The 23867-nt window shown below is 43.6% G+C and overlaps 1 protein-coding gene and 1 long non-coding RNA gene across 4 annotated transcripts in view; one reads left to right on the top strand and one right to left on the bottom strand.

Moving 5' to 3' along the window:
• CPAMD8 (C3 and PZP like alpha-2-macroglobulin domain containing 8) overlaps nucleotides 1-23867 on the bottom strand; it is a 97184-nt gene that overhangs the window by 12696 nt on the left and 60621 nt on the right. For both annotated transcript variants that reach the window (XM_038383664.2, XM_043502818.1), the window contains exons 36-41: nucleotides 15193-15280; nucleotides 8866-8940; nucleotides 7920-8025; nucleotides 7721-7831; nucleotides 6683-6895; nucleotides 4739-4813 (exon numbers count right to left, since the gene is read on the bottom strand). In XM_038383664.2, coding sequence (XP_038239592.1) covers nucleotides 4739-4813; nucleotides 6683-6895; nucleotides 7721-7831; nucleotides 7920-8025; nucleotides 8866-8940; nucleotides 15193-15280 — 668 coding nt within the window. The remainder of the gene's footprint in view (nucleotides 1-4738; nucleotides 4814-6682; nucleotides 6896-7720; nucleotides 7832-7919; nucleotides 8026-8865; nucleotides 8941-15192; nucleotides 15281-23867) is intronic.
• LOC122457493 lies at nucleotides 3193-5390 on the top strand. Of its 2 annotated transcripts, none has more exons than XR_006277047.1 (3): nucleotides 3193-3300; nucleotides 3538-3712; nucleotides 5020-5390. It is a non-coding gene; the product is annotated as an uncharacterized LOC122457493 (long non-coding RNA). The 2 variants fall into 2 exon arrangements; XR_006277048.1 differs by lacking the exon at nucleotides 5020-5390 and adding an exon at nucleotides 3904-4229.

Below are 23867 nucleotides of genomic sequence, written 5' to 3'. Positions count from 1 at the left end.
ACCATAGTGGGGAGGGGGCCAGGTTGAAGGGGAATGGGTTAGTGGCTGGGCTGGGGAGGTGGGCCAAAGCAGAACAGGTGGGGCCCTGTTGATGTGTATGTGTGGGGGGAGACTGGCTGGCTTGGTATGATGGTACAACTACCTAAATGATTACTAACTCCTATCAATGACATATATTTTCTTGTTAAAAAAATACTACAACATTCATCAGCAAACAACAAAATTAATGCAGAGTTAAGATTGCTTGGTGACATGTTGTTGCCTTGTAGAATGCTGAATTGAGCAAAACAAACTTCTGAAAACCAGGGAACACACAGTTAAGGTTGCCCATGCAACCTCAACTCTGCCCTCTTTCAGCACTGCATCAATTTGTTCCATAGACACATATACATTTGCTCTACTAACCCAACAGTTGCCAAAATGTGCAAGCTCTTCATCTCCTTTTACAGCCTATTCATTCTCATGCACAAGATTGCACCTAACACTACTAAAGGATAAAAAGGAAAAAACAAAAACAAAACAAAAAAGGTTGCCCATGTCACCTTCCTGGTGCACCCTTCAAGCAATGTCTCAGTATGTACATAGCACATAGTCACATTAACCTTTCATACTATAAGATTTAGGGGCTCCACATCCCGATTTACACTCACACACGGCCAATTCACCAGAAAGAATGACACACGGGTACAATTTATGAACCTTTTCACAGCTTTTTACAACCCCATTACACTTACTCACAGGATACCATATCAACCTACACTTTCACTTACCCATCATTAAAGCATAAGAATCCTTTTATATTCCACCTCACTGCTGACAATATCCTTTGTAATAAAAGCCTTGTGCCCTGCTACTGACATACTCTACACAATTCTGCACAGAAATGATGCATACTGCATCCTGAAGGTGCACATGTATCTATCTCTTCCCTTCTTCACACACAAGAGAATGCAAAACATAGATTTCTTCACATCGCAATCATAGCTCTGTCACACACCTCAAAGTAGTCCACAGATCTCACAAACACACCTTTACCAAGCAGAGTTAACTATTGCTTGCACTATTTAGTACAGCTTCACCTAACACTCTACACTCAACTGACCAACTACACTCATATTACTATTTCTATTTCTAAATATTTTGAATGTTATAATTCTAATAATATTATTATTATTAGAATTATAACATTCAAAAACCAGTCGGAGAACACTTCAATCTCTCTGGTCACTCGATCACACAACAGAACCACTAACCCAGGAACCTATCCTTGCAACAAAGCCCGCCAACTCTGTCCACATATCTATTCAGGGGATACCATCATAGGGCCTAATCACATCAGCCACACTATCAGAGGCTCGTTCACCTGCGCATCTACCAATGTGATATATGCCATCATGTGCCAGCAATGCCCCTCTGCCATGTACATTGGCCAAACTGGACAGTCTCTACGTAAAAGAATGAATGGACACAAATCAGACGTCAAGAATTATAACATTCAAAAACCAGTTGGAGAACACTTCAATCTCTCTGGTCACTCGATCACAGACCTAAGAGTGGCTATACTTCAACAAAAAAGCTTCAAAAACAGACTCCAACGAGAGACTGCTGAATTGGAATTAATTTGCAAACTGGATACAATTAACTTAGGCTTGAATAGAGACTGGGAATGGATGAGTCATTACACAAAGTAAAACTATTTCCCCATGGTATTTCTCCCTCCCCCCCCCACTGTTCCTCTGATATTCTTAGGTTTCAGAGTAGCAGCCATGTTAGTCTGTATTCGCAAAAAGAAAAGGAGTACTTGTGGCACCTTAGAGACTAACAAATTTATTAGAGCATAAGCTTTCGTGAGCTACAGCTCACTTCATCGGATATTCATCTGATATTCTTGTTAACTGCTGGAATTAGCCTACCTACTTGTCACCATGAAAGGTTTTCCTCCTTTCCCCCCCTGCTGTTGGTGATGGCTTATCTTAAGTGATCACTCTCCTTACAGTGTGTATGATAAACCCATTGTTTCATGTTCTCTGTGTATGTGTATATAAATCTCTCCTCTTTTTTTTCCACCAAATGCATCCGATGAAGTGAGCTGTAGCTCACGAAAGCTTATGCTCTAATAAATTTGTTAGTCTCTAAGGTGCCACAAGTACTCCTTTTCTTTTTGCGAATACAGACTAACACGGCTGCTACTCTGAAATCTCCTTACAGAGTGTATGATAAAACCCATTGTTTCATGTTCTCTGGATGTGTATATAAATCTCCCCACTGTATTTTCCACCAAATGCATCTGATGAAGTGAGCTGTAGCTCACAAAAGCTTATGCTCAATAAATTTGTTAGTCTCTAAGGTGCCACAAGTACTCCTTTTCTTTTTACTCATATTACTTGGAGTGCATGCAGATAACAAATGCTTAGAATGCTCTCATACCCCACTCACTACTGACAGTACTCTTTGTAATAAAACCCCTGCTCATTATATAATATACACAATTCTGCAATGAAATGAAGAATACTGGATCCTGAAGATACACATGCAGCTGTTCCCTTTGCTCACATGCATCAGAGTCCAAAACATATATCTTGTCATATCATAATCACAGTTCAGTTACATGCCTCAAAGTAATCCACACATGTCCTCATATCACAGACACACCTTTACCAACGAGATGGGGGACAATGGATTGGCATTCATGATGCATCCCCCATAAGTAACCACTTGCAGCTTGTCTGTGGTTTGGAGAAACAGATGATCCAATGAGCAGACAGAATTCGAGGATTATCACAACTCTCAGTCAACCGATCAAATGAGTTCCAGACAATGATTCTGAATAGGTTTTGTGCCAGAAATAGAATTTGTGCTGCAGCAGAATTTTGGTGGCGTTTTCGAGACAGTCCACTGTGTCAATGTGGGCAGCCACAAACCATGACACATATTGTTGAGGACAGCAAAATAACTCAACTTCCTAGAGGTCTTCGTGCCTTTAACATTGCTGATAAGAACGCTGTGGCTTGGCTTGATCAACTTGCATATGCCAAATAAATAAACCAAGGAGATCCAACCACTGCCTCCACCATTTAGTGTAGGTGTGACTAACACACTGACTGCACCTGGAGTGCAAATAATTTCCATTGGCTACTGCCAGCTCCAGGGGACCAGAAAAAAGGTAGGTAGCATGGGCTATGTTCCCCCCTGCCTTTTTTGTCCTTTTATAGATGGTGTTCTGTGGGTGAGAGTAAATGGGCTGTGAAAGGAGATGAAGAACTTGTACCTTTCAGCAACTGTGGAGTTATCAGAGTAAAGGTATGTGTGTTAATGAGGTATATTGGAGCATTGCTGAAAGAGGGCAGAATTAAGGTTGCATGGTCGATCTTAACTTTGCATTTCTTGGTTTTCAGAAGTCTGAATTTTGCTCAACTCAGTATTCTGCAAGGCGATAACATACTACCAAGCAACCTTAACTCTGCATTAACATAGGGTTTTTTTTGCCATTAAATAGAATGTGTCTCAGTGGTTTTTCCTTGTGTGAACGTTTTAAAGGATTCAGATGCAATTGGAAGAAAGATACAGAGCAGACTAGATTTACACAGCTTAGAAAAAAACAAGCATCCGTATCACTTAGTCTTATGGAGAATCAATTGATTTATGCACTATCAAAATCCAGAGTAAGTGTGACCATGACACACACTGACTAGATCAGTTTGCAACTCCTCAGGTGAGGTCACCTGTGGGAACACTCAAAACATGTTTATATATCTTGAAAAGCTGCCCAGTAGCTTTTGCTGAGCAGGGGAAGGGCAGGGAAAATGAGGGGGCTGGATATATGCTGGTCTGAGCATCAGTGCCAGGAGAACATGAAAGAGGGAGGGGAACACAGCTTCTGTCCATTTACTTCTCACTCTGCAGAAACTATTTGTTTTGCTGATTTGTTGGAAGAGTTTGAGCCCAGGGAAGAATTGTTGAGTGGAAAGCAGCCAGGAAAAATCCAGTCCAATTTATTTACTAGAAACAGTGTGAAACAACTACTCTATTGACCCACCTCCAATGCTTCCTCGCAAGATTTATTGCAACTCATGAGCATTTTTGACATATGAATCTTGGGGAAAAAACTTCCCATAAATAAAAGCACCAGCTCAAATGAGCAGCCAGCTTCCTCAATTCATTCAAACCCAATAAAGTGGCAGCTCCTTCCCACTCCCCTTCACCTTGCACTTATTAAGGGCATTTACCCCAGACAGAGGCTTTAATAACAGGATCTGAGCAGCCATCTCAAAAGTGTAACAGAAAAGTTAAGGGTAAATTTGATTCAGCTGCAATCTCCAGGGTTCCTGCAAATAGTCCAGCTGGCACCAAATCCCCCTGACTCATTTGCTAGGACAAACTACACCAGTCTGATCTCAAATGGGAAGTTTTCAGTTTACCACTACTAATGAGATGCTATGACAGCTGCTGAGTACAAGCTCCCCATATCCCAGGGTTTGGCATTCATTCACCTGCCCCTCTCCATACATAACTAGCTGCACACAGTGTATGTTAATTTTTTCAAAACAGGGGATAAGAAGAGCTAGGGTCGCATTTGTGCCTAAATTTGGCCTAAATTCTCCTGCCTTCTCGCTTTTTCTAACTTTGACATTTTCTACCTAGTTTTTGCAAAAAAATTACTAGTCACTTATTGCTCGTGATCAGCTCTAACCTTATCAAAGAAAAAGGGTCTTAGATCAATCTAAAGACAAGACAATACCTGCAGGAGTTTGTTGAACGCTAGGCTGCTCAATTCCGTGGAAATGTGTTTCTCTTTCTTCTGGCAAATTCTTGGCTATAGAAGAAAATGATACAATTGCCACAATGTTGGTTACAGAACCACTAGAAAATGTTTCAGTTCCCCATGATTAAGGGCAGAGAAAGTTCTGGATTTTTTTTTTAAGTTGATGGCAGTGTCGTGGGTAAATGTTCAAATTTCACAGAATATGCATGGCTGCCAAGTCCTCACCCCCACCCTGAACTGTTGCTATTTTCCAACAGAGGAGAGTTGGCACAGCAGTGGGAATTTCCATTTCTGCTTCCTCACTGAGGCTGTGACTGCTTGTGGGCAGTTAGCGGGCCAGCCCTAACCTATGGAGTGTAGAGGGGACAACAGGATGTCTCACCAACAACCAAGGTGAGGAACACCACCTGGGTGTGGAGTGAGAGCCAGCTCAGCACCTGCAGATGAACCATATGGGGCCAGCACAGCCCGGCCTGGGGCAGGGATTGGGGCCTGGCTCCTTCTGTCCTCGGCTCTGGCCCAGGTCACCCCGAGTGCTTCCTCTCTGCCCTGCCCACTGTGGCCCTCACACCCCTGGGGGAGGCACCTCAGAGCTATCTGGAAAGGAGCTGAGACTGGAACCAATCCCCACACTTTTTTTTCCACCAAATGCATCCGATGAAGTGAGCTGTAGCTCACGAAAGCTTATGCTCTAATAAATTTGTTAGTCTCTAAGGTGCCACAAGTACTCCTTTTCTTTTTGCGAATACAGACTAACACGGCTGCTACTCTGAAATCCCCACACTGTAACCAGCACAATATTCAGCACTACCACCGCTTAGAACACAAGCAGGGAGATAGGGGTGGTGGGATGGATCCGCCTCAGTTCCTAGCCAGCTGGCACACTGGTGTCTCCCTAGGGTTGGCAACTGTGATTGGATATATTCCAGGAGGTTTCATCACAATACATAATCTTTAATTAAAGATTAATCTTTAATTCCTGGAGACTTCAGGACAATCCTGAAGGGTTAGTAACCCTATGTCTCTCCACCAGGCCTGCAGGGACCATGGTGAAGTGGACCAGGCCAGGGCTCCTAATTGCCATGTTTTCAGGGCTGACCCCCTCTCCCTGCTGGCCATACAGGAAGCAGCGGTTGGCAGCTGGAGCTGAGTGTGAAGCGAGCCAAGCCCTGATCCCTTGCCCAGGCAGGACTGGGTCGGACCAGCTGGCACCATCTGTTTGAATTTACACACAGTTGGCTTTCTCTTCTCATCCAGGTGGCGTTCATCACCCTGTCCATTGTTAAGAACATCCACCTGCCCATCACACCCACCACTTCCCTGCCTGTCTGTGGCATGGGACTGGCCTGCTAATGCCCCATGAGCAGCTGTAGCCTCAGTGGGGAGGCAGAAACAGGAGTATCCATCTCCGCTTCCTCACTGTTGGAGAACAAATCACAGTATTGGGCTAATTTTGGGATTTCTGTGCAGTCCAGGAAACCATGATTTTCACAGTGCCCTATCCACCACGATCCACCATAGTTCATAAAATTGCCACACAGCAGCTGATGAAAGCTCATGGGAAATCGCTCAGAGATCTTTCACAGGGCTCATTTATATCTGGAGACATCACTCTGGATGAATATCAGTGGAGCCACTGAAATTCCTCGAGGGTCATTTTGACTGGTTCTTTCGTCCTTGAGATATGCAAACCCAACTGTGACCATTTCAGTACAGCAGGAAACTGTCAACTCTACTAAATGCAAGGCCCAGCTCATGTGTAGCAGGACAGGGAGCTATCTTTTCACTTTTGGAGACGGAGTTCAAATCCTCCACTTGTCCACATCAGACACAATTTAATCAGCAGACCTTGTTCAGGTGAGGTTGTGGACTGCCTTGGCTAACCTGTAACAACAGAACAGGAAACTGAATGGAACTTACAGGCAGAACATTGAGACATAGGTATCTGCTCTATCCTTGTATTATTCCTGCAGGATGCTACCTCCATCTGGCAATGGTTCTGATAAATCATCCCATCCGATCCACAAACTGGCTCCCCATCATAGCCACAGTCCCGGGAGCACATGCACTGCTCAAAATACTCATCTTCTAAACAGCCAAAAACATTGTTGCATGGCCCAGAGTGAACAAAACCTGAAATGGAAGCAGGAACATCAGAAGCAGAGGATTAGAGGATATTTTTATTGTTTTTTTCTTGTTTCCTAGACATGTTTTTTTTAATAAGAATTCCCTGCAGCTTCTCAACAGCAGTTTATGAATTTACTGAAGCAGGAAGCTGTGGGAATAGACCAGCTGCTCTGGAATAGCAGCAATGGCTGTAATACTTCGTCTCTGTATACAGTACAATTCCCTCCCTCACATACACACATGCACCAATTTGTGCATCATGTGGGACAGAAAGAAGTAGGTAGTCTTGGAAGAAATTATTGTCATGGCAGACACATGAAACTACTCTGTCTTGCTACATAATTAACTTGTGGAACTCTCTGCCAAAAGTTGTTATTGAAGTCAAGAACTTAAACAGGATAAAAAATTGCAACATTTATATGAATAAATAATAGCAGCATCCATAATTAAGTTAGATAAAAGATTAAGAAAATTATAAGGGACATAAGGCTTCATATTCAGTGCATAACCCAACCAATAACTGACAGAGATCGGGAGGAAACTTCCCTCATTAGGAGATTATTCCATAATTGTACATTATTCGTCCTTCTGAAGCAACATGTACTAGCTACTGATGGTGACAGAAGACCAAATTAAATGTATCATTGGTCTGATTTCCTGTAGTCATTTCTATGCTCACCACAGGCATTTAAAAACTACCCACTACTGTAGCCTCTAGACACAGAAATAAACATCTTTTTAAAGCCCTCACTCTCAGTTCTGAATTCCCAAGCTATACACTTTTTGGATTCCGCTTTCAGAGATTGCCAGTTCATCTTTGCTGCAACTTACCAACCCAGTGATTGGCTGAGCTTTCCACCTCATTGCACGTTGGCCCATCACAAAGCTCCCGAGCCAGGGGACTGTTTTCACTCACATTGTAGAAACGAGTCGCTTCAAAAGCTACAGAGCAGCAAGAATGACAAATTATAAACAAGCCATCCGGCTAGGTCTTTAGCGTTAGCAAGATCCAAAGACAAACAGCACATACCTGGCTCATAGTAATCATACACTTTGATGGGGACAGGGGCAGTTTTCCCAACTATATACTCTCTGAAGGCTTGAAATTTTACACAGGTCATGCACTGGCTAGGAATCTGCACAAAGGGCATAAGAGTTTTAGTTTAACATAGTCTGCAGTTGTATAAATCAGCAGAGTAAGGCAGCTGCTTACGCTATACAGTGTGCACCATATAACTCAACTCTCACTGTGCTAGACACCTGCACTAACCAAGGTACCTTCCAATACCAAGCTGTTTACTATGCTGAGACAAGTGTGGCATAAAAGCATAGATAGATCAATAAGATACAGGTCCAGTGGAATCCTGTGTAAGGCACATCCTGCACTGGGGGCAGTGTGTCAGCACCACAAACTCAGCCTGGCATCTGAAACACAAGCTGTGTTCTCTACCTTGCTCATCAGTATCATTAGTCATAACCTGTTCTGCAAATGGAATTTAGTTAAAGATTCTGTTGCTGATGAGCAAGGCAAAGAAGACACCAGCTCCCTCTCCCAGGTGTGCACTGATTTGCAGATCCGACTCCGAATACTCATTGCAAATGGACCCGTGAGTAAAGGGCCATTGTTACATAGGGTCACCAAAGGGGCTAATGATACTTTAATGTCAGATTATCTTGTGGTTAAAGCACAGGACAGGAAACTAGGGGAACTGGGATCTATTTTGACCTTCTGTACGGTCTGAGGCAAGTCACCTCCATTTTTTGTGCCTCAGTCTACTGCCAAAAATGTGGATGATGGCTGCCTGCCTCAGAAGGGGTTCATGAAGCTTGCCAATTAAAGTTTGTACTGAGATCCTCATTTGCAAGGAGCTATCAAAGGCATAGTATTCGTTATTTATTTAAGCCTGATCCACTGATCATTTCTCTCACCTTATCCTAACATAGAAAAATAACAAAATCATACACGAAGTCATTACCTCATCAAAATAAAAAAGGATTTTTCTTCCATCAACTTCATATCTTTTTAACCCAATTTGCTTGTTCATTAATAACTGGAAGGAAATGAAGAGGTTTATTATAAACTCATTTTATGGAAAATATTTTGCAGTCAACAAAAACACAAAGCTTTCAAAGTGCTTAGGAAACACCTGGTCAGAACCTAGAGAAAACACAACTTCTCTCTGTTGGAAAATTACCTCAGAGGATGAGCAATAAGAGTCACAGGTACCTCCAGATAAACCAGGAGGAAACTAAGTTTGTGTTTTTCTGATGCGATCTGTCTATGGTGTGATATGTCCTGTGAGGTGCAACGTGTTATGGTGAGGCACTTGCTAGCTACTGGGGACCATGCTTATCTCCACTGGAACTCATTTAATATTTCATCCATACTCTGAGTAGCTCCTGGATTATTTTCAGTACCAAAGCTCAAGCAGTACCCCAGACACCCCAAAACACTTGCTAGAGTGCAATCTCTTGTTTACACTCCCTCAGTCAGCCAGGGAATTATGCTGATGGACCGCACTAGGTATTAAAGGCCCCCTCCCACCATTGCTGCTGGCTCAAACAACTCAAAACATTCTTCTGCCAGGAAAATTAATCCTTACATTTGAAAAGAGCAGCCATCTGAAAGAGTCCTTGGCACCCGCCCTTGGAGATAAGGGGGTCAAGCCAAGCCCCTACTATTTACCTTCTCTACCTTTGGAGCCACAGGGAATCGCAGTACACATTGTGCTAGCCAGGCACCTATGCTTATTCTGCACATGCTCATCAATTACTGTACTGTGATGATCTGCACACACTGGGGATTTCAGAGCAAGACCCACACCTACAGTGCTGGCTCCCTGAAATCCACTTCATCTGGTGTTGTTCATCAGTGTCTGCAGAGCTGTTCTCCCTGTGCTGTATGTGCAGCAGGATTACTACCCTTATGGAAAAGTTCAAGAGAATTTGTAAGAGAATAACATGACTATTGAATGAATGAATGAACCGTTCCACATAAACAGATAATTATATCCTTACTACATAATGCTATAGGTTGCCTCAAAGGTCCATAGAAGAGAACCAATGATTAATGCCCAATGGAAAGGAGGGCAAGGCATTATTATTATTTGTTAAGAGATACAATGTGGGGCTAAAAGCACACGCACTGTAATTCACCCAACCTGCTACTAATATTTTTAGCTGTGAATTTCTTTAATGTGCTGCTCAGAGCTGTAAAACCCTGTGCACAGCTTCCTGCTATTACTGTAACAAGAAAAGGAACATGTGTTTAAGTCCCACACAATATGGAAAGAGCCAATTTAATTTGTCCGTATAATTTTAGGGGCCTGGTGGTGGCTGTTATTACTCAGCCATGGACGGCTGCAGACAGCCCTTTTATGAGGGCTCGGTGAGACTGGCGCCACTGGGAAATGCTCTGCTCAGCTAAAGTTGCATTTTTTTGGTGAAGTTTGATATGCCAGCCTTTGGTGACCTCTGACCTTGTCGACACCCAGCACTATTAGGAGGATTTGTGGCTACACAGTAAGGGGGCCTGCCTCTTCATTAACCATCACCATCCCCAGAGCTGCATGGGAATCCCCTCTGTGTACACTATTTCCTTGTGAGTGCAAACACCTAACGAGGAAACCTGATTTATAAAAATCCCTAGGACACGATGGTAAGTGCGTGGAGTGGAGGAGAGAGTGGGAGCAGCAAGAAAACACAGAGATGGGAGTATCTTGTGTCTAACGACAAACAAAATAGTCCAAACAAGAGGCACATTTGGGGCTATGTGTTAAAAAGAGCAGCCTCCTTTTGTAGGCACAATTTGCATGCACATTTTGTGTCACAACTGAACTGCAAGTGCATATCTATGCAATGCCTCCAAGTGCTACAGGTTTGAGAATTGAGATCTCCACCTACAGCACCTGCAGAAAGGGAGACTGGCCACAGACCTTTGCAAATTGCCCCCTGAAGGAGTTATATCTTCTAGTTGCACAACTCCTTTTATCTCCAGTGGGAATCACTCAGCTGCAGCCCCAGAGAGGGCTGTGGAAATGGACTGCTCAGCACCTTCTTCCCTGCAAACAACTTTTCCCCCAGACAGGGGTGCTGTCTGCAGAGTTCAGAGTAGCAGCCGTGTTAGTCTGTATTCGCAAAAAGAAAAGGAGGACTTGTGGCACCTTAGAGACTAACAAATTTATTAGAGCATAAGCTTTCGTGAGCTACAGCTCACTTCATCGGATGCTGTAGCTCACGAAGGCTTATGCTCTAATAAATTTGTTAATCTCTAAGGTGCCACAAGTACTCCTTTTCTGTCTGCAGAGTGTTTGGTTCACAGAACTTGCAGACTGGTTGAATTTGAATCAGCGCCTGGGCAATAAGAGCTATGCAAATCGCAGTGCTGCTTCCAAAGGCAACAAGATGGAGCTGCAGGGAGTTAAATCTCTCTCAGCACAGATGATTCATGCTCTGGGTGCTTCATGGGTTCAATCTTAACATTTTAAGGTCAGGCTTGACAAAGCCTTGGCTACGATGATTTAGTTGGGGATTGGTCCTGCTTTGAGCAGGGAGGTGGACTAGAGGACCTCCTGAGGTCCCTTCCAACCCAGATATTCTATGATTCTAAGAAGCAAGTGTAATCAACACTCTTCCTCCACCCAGCAATAAGGAAAGAAAATTATCTGCTGTTTTATGGAACCAGAGTCTTAAAGGGCACACCCCTCCATCCACCCCCAAACAACAATAGATCATTAGTGAACTGAGATCCTTTACTGCCTCACCTCCCTGAAAAAAACCCTTGGGGCACTGGGAACAGGGGAGATCAGATCTAGGGAAAGGGGAGATGGGAAAGGCCACCACAAACACTTTTGTTTGTAGAGAGGAAGCAAAGACAGACCTGTGTGCCCAGTGCTTGAGAAATGCCTGTTTGTGTCTAATGTGCTGGAGAGATCATTCAGCTTGACACGAGAGGGATATTAAACTCACACATGATGCTTCCCAGATATTAAGATATTTAACAATACATCCAGTGTGGGTCAGTCTTTGACCCCTTCTCTACTCTGGCTTGGATATGTTCCCCATTTTTTTCTGTTCTGTCCCCCAGGATGCACGTCAGCATTTGGAAGGGAGACCTGCACTGCCTCGACATTGGCATGATGGTGCTAAATGGGACACCCGAATCCCTGAGGTCCCACGTGTCTCAAATATTCTGTGGCAGATTTGTGAGGCAGGTAAGTATTATCCTTATTTTACAGGTGAAGTATATTGGGGCCCAGAGAGAAGAAGTGACCGGCTACGGTCACACAGTGAATCCATGGGGGAACTGGGATTAAAACTCAGAAGTTCCTGATTCCTAGATCAGTGGCTCTCAGCCAGGAGTCCGGGGCCTCCTGGCAGGCTGCAAACAAGTTTCAGGGGGTCCATCAAGCAGGGCCAGTGTTAGACTGGCTGGGGCCCAGAGCAGAAAGCCGAAGCCCCGCTATGCGGGGCTGAAGTCCGGGGCCCTGAACTTTGCCACCTGGCACTGAAGTCAAAGCCTGAGCAATTTAGTTTTGTGGGGCCCCCTGTGATGTGGGGCCATGGGCAATAGCCTTGCTTGCAAATCCCTAATGCCAGCTGTGGCTTTTATGTGCAGAAAAAAGTTGTAGCACAGGCAAACCATGGAGTTTTTATAACTTGTTGGGGGGACATCAGAAAGAAAAAAGTTGATAGCCCCTGTCCTAGATCATGTACATCCACTCTTGTGTTAACCACACATCAAACTACTACTGAGCAGAGTGCCAGCATAAACCAGTAAGTCTTGATGGTGTGAGTACTGAACAGACCCTGTGCTGGCCCTCTGTGCAGAAGTGGAATTGCTCCTATTTTAAAACTCTCAACCTATAGATGTGTGCAGAACAAACCCCAGTAATTCATTCCCTCCATGTATTAGAGAAACACTTGGCTGGCACAGCCACAAAATCAGTCTTATACCAGAACACAATTCTTTTGACCAAAATCATTCTAGGATTAACTGACACACAAACTTTGCAGCCCCCAAAAAGTGTCAGCACCTGAGACCCCAAGAGGGTAATCCACCCCAGTGGCTCATTCCAATGTTCCTGTGTTGTGGGGAGGCACAGGTTAGATCAACACAGCCTGTCCTGGGTCCTGAGAGCTCCTACTGCTTCTTTAGCTGCATCAGGCCCTACCAGGAATATAAGGAGCCCCTGGGGATGGCTTCTTCGCCCAATATGCCAGTGCTTTCTAGTGTTTCACTCCTTGCTTTTCCAGAAACAAAACTGGACCCGCTCTCAGACTCTTTTATACTATTTGCTTCGATTGCCCTTTTCAGTAACATATTCCAAAGATTTAGTCCCATTTGTGTAATGCAATTCTGTCCAGCAGAGGAGCGCTCGCACTTCACTCCTAATGTTTGATCCCCTCTCCAGTGTGACCAATTTACCGTTAGCAACAATCAGTCCCTTCCATTATTTTTGAAACCTCAGAGCCTGCGAAGAGAATAAGCCCAGCAGCTCCCCTAGCCCTTCATAGCTGGTATTCTCTCCACTGATCTGTATGTGCCCCCTCTAAAGTAATAGCATCCTTCTTTCAGAACAGTATCAGCTCACCTATTTTCTTCATCATCCATCTTTCTGGCTAATAAAGAAGAGGTCCTGACAGTGATTCCCACTGGGAATGTTTCTATGTGCTCTGAAGCTGCCCTGCATCTCCTGTTCCTAAGCCAGTTTTCCACCCATATCCTTTTGCCTTTACTTACAGCTCTTCCACAAGAAGGACTGCAAACGTAAACCAAGACCAGCAGACACCCCTCAGTTATTTCCTCACTATCTTCCACAAAGCAATATGGGAGACTCCTATTGGTGATATTTCCTTATACTGATATTCAACCTCCCCATTACCTATAGGCAACATATGTACTACCCACACGTCCTCTGCAGTCTGTGAAAAAGCAGCAGAAGAGAGGTTCAACATTACTATCTCTATAGCAAGATTTCTAGGGTTCCCCACAATTTGACCTGGGTTTTCCTGCACTTTTTCTACTCTGCTTTAGGCATTTATGGCTGTACCACTTGTTGCAGGGGAAAAAGAGAATCCCAGACTCAGGAATTAGCTGGTAAGTGAAAGACGACTTCATTTTCAAATGCATATATTTAAAACACAGCAGAATGGAGATTCCAAGGGTGCACACACATTATCCTGCTACCCATATTACAAAACCTTTTCCATTTTCTTTTAAAAGTAAAGGCTCCATGCATTACAGACACGTATATCTGCACAAAAACAAGTATACATGCTCTCCTAATACATAAAAGGTCAAATTCTATTCTCAGGTCCTAACAAACAATCTCACTAGCTTCAGTGACAGTTACCATGTGAGTACCTGAGGGCAAGTTTTGACTCAAACTGCAGCCCTCTGAAGATGCACATAATGGCTTCATCTTCACTGAGGGGAAAAAGCGTGCATTCTCAACTCGAGTTAACTAACTTGAGGTACAATCCTAGTGAAGACAAGGCAGTTTGTAGTCTTCACGTGAGTTAGTAAGTCAAATTAAACTGCCTTGTCTTCACTAGAATTGTGCCTTGTTAGTTAACCTGAGTTATGAACACAGCTCACCCCGCCCACACACATACAGAAAAGACAAGGCCATTAAAGGAAGAGGTCTGTTGTGTAGAGAAATTCCTGATTAGCTCTTTTGCTGTTTCTCAGAGATAGCATGTTAGTTTCTTTTCTCTCTTTAGATAGAGTGTCACTAACAATTTTATTTATAACATCAAAAAGCAATGAAAACAGTGTAATGCTGTAACAAAGTCTAAAGTGAATCTGAAGACTGTAGTTCCTCCCTCCTAGAGAGCTGGCTGGGCAAGAGGCACATTCTGTCCACCTCAGTTTGGCTTGCAATAAACATGATGTTCTCCCAGAAAAAAAAATTCCAAGACACAGAGCCTCCAATGAAATCGAATCCAGATGTTGGAGATAATACAGCCCCTAAGAAGCCATAAACAGCTCCTGTTGGAGCACATTTTCACTTCAGCTTTTCCAAATGAGTCTCATTTAATTACCATGAGCCATGCACAGTAATAAAGGCTTATTTGGCTGAGTTAGGTAAATTTGTTAATCTTACTCAGAACATCTGTTTCCCCACTTCAGATAAATATTTTCTGACAAGTGAAATCTCCTACCCTCTGATTTTAATTACATCTCTTCTCACATAATATGGCATTTACCTCCCCAAGCATCTCAAAGGGAATCCCTGCTAATGAAAGAGCCATGACCAACCTCTAAGCACATGCTCTGCACTCTGATCACAACATCTTACCTGCTCCAGACTCTCAATATCTGCTCGGAAACCTGAGAACAAGGGCACCTCCAAGACAGCCATGTTTGATGATCCCGAATGCAGCCACCTTCCGGGGGGCGGGGGTTAAAAAGAGAGAGAATAAAGTCAGGACCTGACTGGAGCAGTTGGGGATGAAGCAGACTTGAGACAGAAGCTTTCAGAGAAAAGTTACACACACAGTCTAGGACGAGATGATACCTAATCTCAAATGAAGGGCTTGCTAAAAGCCACATTCTCTTTAGTTTTATAAATGCTTCCAGTGACAGGTTGGACCATCTGATGTGTTGGGGTTTAACTGAGCCTCCCCTGCTCAATCAGCCTGGGTTCTTTCTCCCTACTTTGCTGAATTAGGCTCTTCGGCCTCTTGCAGCACACACATACAAGTAGGGCCACACCCTGCTGCAGACACAGACTGAAGTCAGCTCTGTGTGAGAGGGCTCCCCCAGCACTCACGTGCCCACCCCTTTTGGGAGACAAACCCAAAATACTACTGTCTTGTACTGTATAGAAATATTTGCACAGTGCAAGCTCATCAAATTCACCCTCTTCCTTAATGTGAAGAGAGATGTGCATGACTTCTTGCCGCCCCTCCTCCCCAGTTAGAAATTACAGAAACGGGGTTTAATAATAAACAAAACAAATTTTATTAACTACAAAAGGTGAATTTTAAGTGATTATAAGAGATAACAGAAAGAACAAAACGGATTACTGAGCAAATAAAACAAAGTACGCAAGCTAAGCTCAATATATTTAAGAAACAGGTTACAAAATGTAATTTCTTACCCTAAATATTATTTTAGGCAGGTTGCAAAGTTTCTGTGGTTCAGAGTTCCGTTATATTTCTTTTCAGTCTGGACTCCGCCTCCCCCGCCCCGTCTTCCCTTCAGGTGGCTTTAGCAGTCTTTCTTCTTGGGCAAACAGGCCACGGAGAGGAGGAGTCCCGTTTGCATTCCTCCCCATCCTTAAATAGGATTTATATAAGGCGGAATCCTTTGTTTCTCAAATTTGATCCCCCTTGCCTTCCAGTGGAAAGTTACAAGAAGTCCCAGGTAATGTTTAGTATCAGGTGACAAGATCACCTGACCTAATAGTGACAGGTTTCAGAGTAGCAACCGTGTTAGTCTGTATCCGCAAAAAGAAAAGGAGTACTTGTGGCACCTTAGAGACTAACAAATTTATTTGAGCATAAGCTTTCATGAGCTGCATCCGATGAAGTGAGCTGTAGCTCACGAAAGTTTATGCTCAAATAAATTTGTTAGTCTCTAAGGTGCCACAAGTACTCCTTTTCTTTTTGACCTAATAGTGTCACAGTTAAGTCCCCCTCCTCCCCACGCCTCCCAGGAGGGAGGGAGATTAGTATCTTCATGGTTTTGTTCTTCCTTCCTGATAGCTCATCAAATTTGATGGCCTGTCCCCTGGTGGGTGTCTTTCCAATATACCCCTAGTTGTAATTGTTACATAGTCCATATTCCTAATTTTAGATACAGACATGATACATGCGTACAAATTGGATAATCACATCCAGTAAATCATAGCTTTTCCAAGGATACCTTACAAGACCCATCTTGCATAAAGTATATCTCAGTTATGTCACATCCATATAATAAGCATATTTCCATAAAGAATATGGAGTTTAGCATCTTACACCTCTCTAGTTTTGCTAGCCAAAAATTAAGTGCAGAGATGTGAGAAGGCAGGCAGAAGAGGACAAGAAGGATACAGCCTATCATGGCGCTGCTAGACTAATTATTAATTATTGGACATCACTGGGCAAGTGCACTGCTGGCAGAGGGAAATGGCCCTTGTGGGAGGAAATGCTTCTGCTTCTCCCTGAAGTTCCCTGCTGGGAATGGGGTAAGGCATAAGAAAGAGTAGTGCCTGGACTGGTGACCTTGGCACACATGTGCGACGTATATTACAAACAAGAAACGATGCAAAAAGGTAGCTCAGACATGCAACAGCTCTGCACAGATCCACTTTTGTGGATATGGGGCATTCTCGGCACTAACCGGGCCTCTGAACCTCTCTCCTCAGCCCTGCATTTAGATAGCACGGTGATGGGTAATTAAAAATACACAGACTCGGTTCAAATAATGCACATGGCACGTGCGATGTCTTGTCACCCTGGACAAGATGAGAATTCAGCCACCTCTATATGGAATAACTCAGCCTTAGGATCACCACTTGCAGAACTTCATGATACAATCCAAAGCCCTTACTGAGCATCACAAACAAACTGCAAGGCTCTGGGCTTTATCTGCATCTCTGTAAACAGAAAAGCATGGCCATATCTTAAAAGAAATGCAGAGACACACTGGGCTCAATGTAATATATATATGAAAAGTGCCTAAGGGCACATCTACACAGCAAAAAAAACTCAAACCAAAAGAAAAAAACAACCCTGCGGCAGTGAGTTCCAGAGCCCACATCAACTGACTTGGGCTTGCACGATGGGGCTAAAAAGAGCGTTGTAGACATCCCCACTCGGGCTAGAGCCTGGGCTCTGAAACCAGTGAGGGGGGGGAGGGTCTACGACCCCACGCTCCAGTACAAACAGGAACATCTACACTGCTATTTTTAGCCCTGTAGCGCAACCCCCACAAGCCAGAGTCAGCTGACTTAGGCTCTGAGGCTTGCTGTCATAGGTTTTTGTTTTGTTTTTTTGCTGTGTAGACATATCCTTAGAGAGTGAGCTCCCATTGTTAGAAAAGAACAGGTATGGCATGGACAGAGGCAGTGCCAGCTTCCTCACTGCCAAAGTGCCTTGCCCAGCAGGGGTGACAGGCTGGTTATGCCTCCATAGCCTGTTTAGTCCTTGGCTTCTCTGCTGTGGCTGTCAACGAGGATACTAATTAGTGCCAAGTGAGATGAGGATACATAAGACCCCAGATGACCTTTCCCCAACGTGGCCTTTGGGGCTGGAAGCGGTTACTTGGGGTTACAGAAAATTCATATCCTATTACCAGGTCCCAAGCCAGCCAATCCTGCTCATCCAGAACTTTCTATAAACAGTTGGTTAGGAAACCTTGTTCTGAGGTGGAGACATTGTTGGCTAAAATTCATTTGAGGGGAAAGTGCTGAAGGCCAGTAAACTAAGGGGCTGAACTGAAACATTGAGCTATACCTTAAAGGTGACTGCAAAGGGGGAAGCAAATGGGTGTGTTTTTTTCTGTTCACTTTTTATCATAGGAATTTGGATCCTGTCTACTTTGGGGACTTTATGGTGACTGGAGAATTAGGGGTGTGATATCACAAAAGAGCAAAAACTGCACAATGTGGAAGGGAAGATTTTTAGTCTAGTTAAAACTGGTATTTTGTAAAGATGCAATTCATTCCAATGCCTAATTGACACCTAGGAAAGAGAGGTTTCAGAGTAGCAGCCGTGTTAGTCTGTATTCGCAAAAAGAAAAGGAGTACTTGTGGCACCTTAGAGACTAACAAATTTATTAGAGCATAAGCTTTCGTGAGCTACAGCTCACTTCATCGGATGCATTTGGTGGAAAAAACAGAGGAGAGATTTATATACACACACACAGAGAACATGAAACAATGGGTTTATCATACACACTGTAAGGAGAGTGATCACTTAAGATAAGCCATCACCCACAGCAGGGGGGGGAAAGGAGGAAAACCTTTCATGGTGACAAGCAAGGTAGGCTAATTCCAGCAGTTAACAAGAATATCAGAGGAACAGTGGGGGGTGGGGTGGGAGGGAGAAATACCATGGGGAAATAGTTTTACTTTGTGTAATGACTCATCCATTCCCAGTCTCTATTCAAGCCTAAGTTAATTGTATCCAGTTTGCAAATTAATTCCAATTCAGCAGTCTCTCGTTGGAGTCTGTTTCTGAAGCTTTTTTGTTGAAGTATAGCCACTCTTAGGTCTGTGATCGAGTGACCAGAGAGATTGAAGTGTTCTCCAACTGGTTTTTGAATGTTATAATTCTTGACGTCTGATTTGTGTCCATTCATTCTTTTACGTAGAGACTGTCCAGTTTGGCCAATGTACATGGCAGAGGGGCATTGCTGGCACATGATGGCATATATCACATTGGTAGATGCGCAGGTGAACGAGCCTCTGATAGTGTGGCTGATGTGATTAGGCCCTATGATGGTATCCCCTGAATAGATATGTGGACAGAGTTGGCAACGGGCTTTGTTGCAAGGATAGGTTCCTGGGTTAGTGGTTCTGTTGTGTGGTGTGTGGTTGCTGGTGAGTATTTGCTTCAGATTGGGGGGCTGTCTGTAGCAAGGACTGGTCTGTCTCCCAAGATCTGTGAGAGTGATGGCTCGTCCTTCAGGATAGGTTGTAGATCCTTGATGATGCGTTGGAGAGGTTTTAGTTGGGGGCTGAAGGTGATGGCTAGTGGCGTTCTGTTGTTTTCTTTGTTGGGCCTGTCCTGTAGTAGGTGACTTCTGGGTACTCTTCTGGCTCTGTCAATCTGTTTCTTCACTTCAGCAGGTGGGTATTGTAGTTGTAGGAATGCATGATAGAGATCTTGTAGGTGTTTGTGTCTGTCTGAGGGGTTGGAGCAAATGCGGTTATATCGTAGCGCTTGGCTGTAGACAATAGATCGAGTGGTATGATCTGGATGAAAGCTAGAGGTATGTAGGTAGGAATAGCGGTCAGTAGGTTTCCGATACAGGGTGGTGTTTATGTGACCATCGCTTATTAGCACCGTAGTGTCCAGGAAGTGGATCTCTTGTGTGGACTGGTCCAGGCTGAGGTTGATGGTGGGATGGAAATTGTTGAAATCATGGTGGAATTCCTCAAGAGCTTCTTTTCCATGGGTCCAGATGATGAAGATGTCATCAATGTAGCGCAAGTAGAGTAGGGGCATTAGGGGACGAGAGCTGAGGAAGCGTTGTTCTAAGTCAGCCATAAAAATGTTGGCATACTGTGGGGCCATGCGGGTACCCATCGCAGTGCCGCTGATTTGAAGGTACACATTGTCACCAAATGTGAAATAGTTATGGGTCAGGACAAAGTCACAAAGTTCAGCCACCAGGTTAGTCGTGACAGTATCGGGGATACTGTTCCTGACGGCTTGTAGTCCATCTTTGTGTGGAATGTTGGTGTAGAGGGCTTCTACATCCATAGTGGCTAGGATGGTGTTTTTAGGAAGATCACCAATGGACTGTAGTTTCCTCAGGAAATCGGTGGTGTCTCGAAGATAGCTGGGAGTGCTGGTAACGAAGGGCCTGAGGAGGGAGTCTTCTTTTTGCTGGTGATGGCTTATCTTAAGTGATCACTCTCCGTACAGTGTGTATGATAAACCCATTGTTTCATGTTCTCTGTGTGTGTGTGTATATAAATCTCTCCTCTGTTTTTTCCACCAAATGCATCCGATGAAGTGAGCTGTAGCTCACGAAAGCTTATGCTCTAATAAATTTGTTAGTCTCTAAGGTGCCACAAGTACTCCTTTTCTTTCTAGGAAAGAGAGTGTCTTTATTATTATGATTATTACGAATAATTATCTGTACTACTGTAGTGTCAAGGAGCCCGAGCCATGGACCAGAACTCTGTTGTGCTAAGTGCTGTACAAACACAGAAAAAAAGATGGTTCCTGCTCCAAAGAGCTTACAGTCAAACACCCTCACTTGTTCAAATAATGTGAGAGAGCTCACTGTGTACATCATCCTCTGCAACATCAATGAGGCCTCCAGCAAAACCAGGGAAAATAAGACTTGTCATTCCTCATATTTCTATGGTAAAACACAAGCAGATGGAGGAGAATCCTTCCAGTTCATTGTATGTTACAAAGAGAGCAGATGTTCATTGATTTCAATTCCTCACAGCATGGAAGCAGGGGCACTATTGCAACAAGAAGATTGGTGCAATTGAGATTTAGACCCAGCTAACTCCTCAGAGAGAAAGTGGCATTTCCTGTTCCAGTAGAGCACTCTTTTGTCTAAATTCATATAGTCATTCAGTCTCACCCCAAAAAGGAAATGTCCCAAGGACTCCATCTGAGCACTTGACTCCTCAAAATAAACAATTTCCCTCTTGTGTAACAACTCCAGCTTGATGCATTCCCATTGCTATCCTTATAAATGCCTCCCATTCAAGCTCTACAGGGGAAGATATCTAAGGAGTTAAAGAGCATGTTTACTGGGGGACTAAGGGGCAGGGAAGATCTCATTTGCTGTTGTTTGTTGTCCAAGACTTCTATCTCCTCAGCCTGGGCTTCCTCTCAAATTTCTGTCTTTGCTCCAGCAATTCCCATGGCAGAAGTTTCGGAAATGACAGCAGAAAGCTTGTGTTGATGTAAAGCAGCCTCCTTAGTTACAGACATCTTCAAAGAACAGATGAAGAACCTTTCAAACTTGCCTCCCCATAAGATGCTCACGCAATAGCAGAGTCAGGGCCTGCCTACAATAAGTAACCACATGATGTAGCTTGACTGGTGACACAAATGTGCTGCATGGGCACAAAGCAGAGCTGGCACCGGAACAGCTCTATCTGGTAAGATACTGGTGCAGTTACACAGATACCAGTTAACTCAACAGGCCTGAGAAATGCCCCCTTCTTCCACTGATCATACACAGCTCCCAGTGCCAGGAGGGCAAAGCAGCAGGTGAGAACCTCAGAGCCAGGGAGAGTTTGCTAAAGAACCTGGACAGGCTCTTGTGGTTACACAGAACTGGCCAGACAATTTTCAGGGTCCCCAGCAAAATGCTGCGGTGGAATAGGAATAGGTGCAGTAGGACCTGAGCTGCTTGCCACTCAGACTTTGCTGCTGGAGGAAGGCATAAAGCTGGCTTGTGAAATGCAAGTCTATGTGAGGCCAGACCTGGGGATTTCATGGGTCCTTGGCATTCATTAGCATCATGACTGCCAGCAACATAGCATAAGAGCCAGAAAGAAGGGTTTGGTGAGTTTAGAGACAACAGAGTCCCATCTTTGTTTGGAGTCACTCTGACAGATTGTTTTCAGGACTGTATCCAATATCTGTGTTTAACTCTTTGGCAGGGAGGAGGTGGCAGCAGACAGGGAAGCACAGACATTCCCATTGCTATGATGAGGCACTGAGTGATTGTGCTACTGCTGCTGAGATTTAAGGCATCCAGACCAGATAATTCTTTAACCTCTAGAACCCCAGCACCTGGCATATTGGACATGGAAATGCAACAGGGTTATGAAGATTTGGTGAATTTTCAGTTATCTGCTGTGCACTCTGACATTTGTAAATACCTCCTCACTCTTGCTCTGGGTTTCCCTTCCCTTCAGCCTGCCCTACCACAACCTCCTTGAAACCAAAGCAATCTGTTGACAATAGGGGCAGGATTTCAAGCTTGGGGTGAAGGTCTGGTGGATTCAGCACAGGAAAGAGTCAGGAGAGCGAGGTTCTATTTCCTGTCCTTGCAACTCTCTCGTTGTAATACTACAGGCAAGCCTCTTCCTCTTTCCCAGGCCTCGGTTTTCCCATCGGTAAAATGAGGATAAGGCTGCTGACAGCCTTTACAAAGCATTTTGAGTGCTAGGGATGAAAATCAGTGTGTGTTGGTATCACTCCAGACATTTTTTCTAACTAATTTTTAACATTCTTTAATAAGAAACAAGCAGATAAATAGTCGGCTCTGGGGAACCATGTCAACCAAATAATCTCACAGACTGCACTGTTACTATAGTGACCAGAGAGCCATACCAGCAATCAGATTCCAAACCGATACCATGGCAACCAGCATCCTTTGTTAGAGTTTCTGTATCCAAAACTGAACAGACTAGCCTGAGCAACTCAAATAAACATTAAATTAGAGTCAAGTCAATAATATTTATAGAATCATGGCCATGTTTCATGCAGAACTACCTAACTGGGATTACCTAACTCCTTTAGGTTTCTAAGGAATCTTTCATTAATATAGCCTTGGAAAATGTTCTGGAACTTTTTCTTTTGCACCTGATGTAATGAGATGGTTTAGTCTGTTTTCTTCAGGTTTTCTAAGAGACAATAATAAATTTATAAAGGCTTAATCAGAGCCAGTAGTCTCCAAATGTCACCTCCTTTCTATATAACAATTGGTAAATTCTTTGTGTATGTTTTTCCTCCTCTCAAAAAGTGCTTCAAAACTAAAAATACCAAAGCCAGCAACCAAGCACTCATGGGTAACCATATAATATTAAGGAGGTATGCACAGCCCAGCTTTCATAGGCATACTACAAGAACAAACCAATGTGCACACTATAAGAAGTAAAGTAGTTTAAATAAGAAAACACATCAGTATCAAGAGGTAGAGTGAGAGAAAAGGCAAAAAATAAAAAAAAAAATCAGATTAAAAATGTCTTAATCATGTGTCCTACTGAATCAGTGTAAATTATTGATGGAATATCAATATCTTTATTTATACAATACAATTTATACAATATCTGCCTATCTTTATTTGAAACTCTTAACACTTGATATTTATTAATGAGTGCCTCAGACACAAACTATCTTACCTGGTATTCTGGCTTCAACACCTGAGCAAATCAAGTGAGTCTACTAGGACAAGTAAAACATGAGTTGTTCTGTCTGACTTGATCTGAGACAAGGACAGCACAGCAAGAACAGTATGTATCCCATAAAAACACATTATAAACCCCCACAGATGTAGGGATGGGATGCAATTCTCACTGGAAGAACATCTGGGAGTGGTTTGTAATGGAAGGACTAG

This window comes from Dermochelys coriacea, chromosome 25, assembly GCF_009764565.3.
Source record: "Dermochelys coriacea isolate rDerCor1 chromosome 25, rDerCor1.pri.v4, whole genome shotgun sequence".
In the NCBI taxonomy this organism is placed as follows: Eukaryota; Metazoa; Chordata; order Testudines; family Dermochelyidae; genus Dermochelys; species Dermochelys coriacea.
Note: the sequence above shows the minus strand (reverse complement) of the source record. Positions and strands in the feature narration are given on the sequence as shown.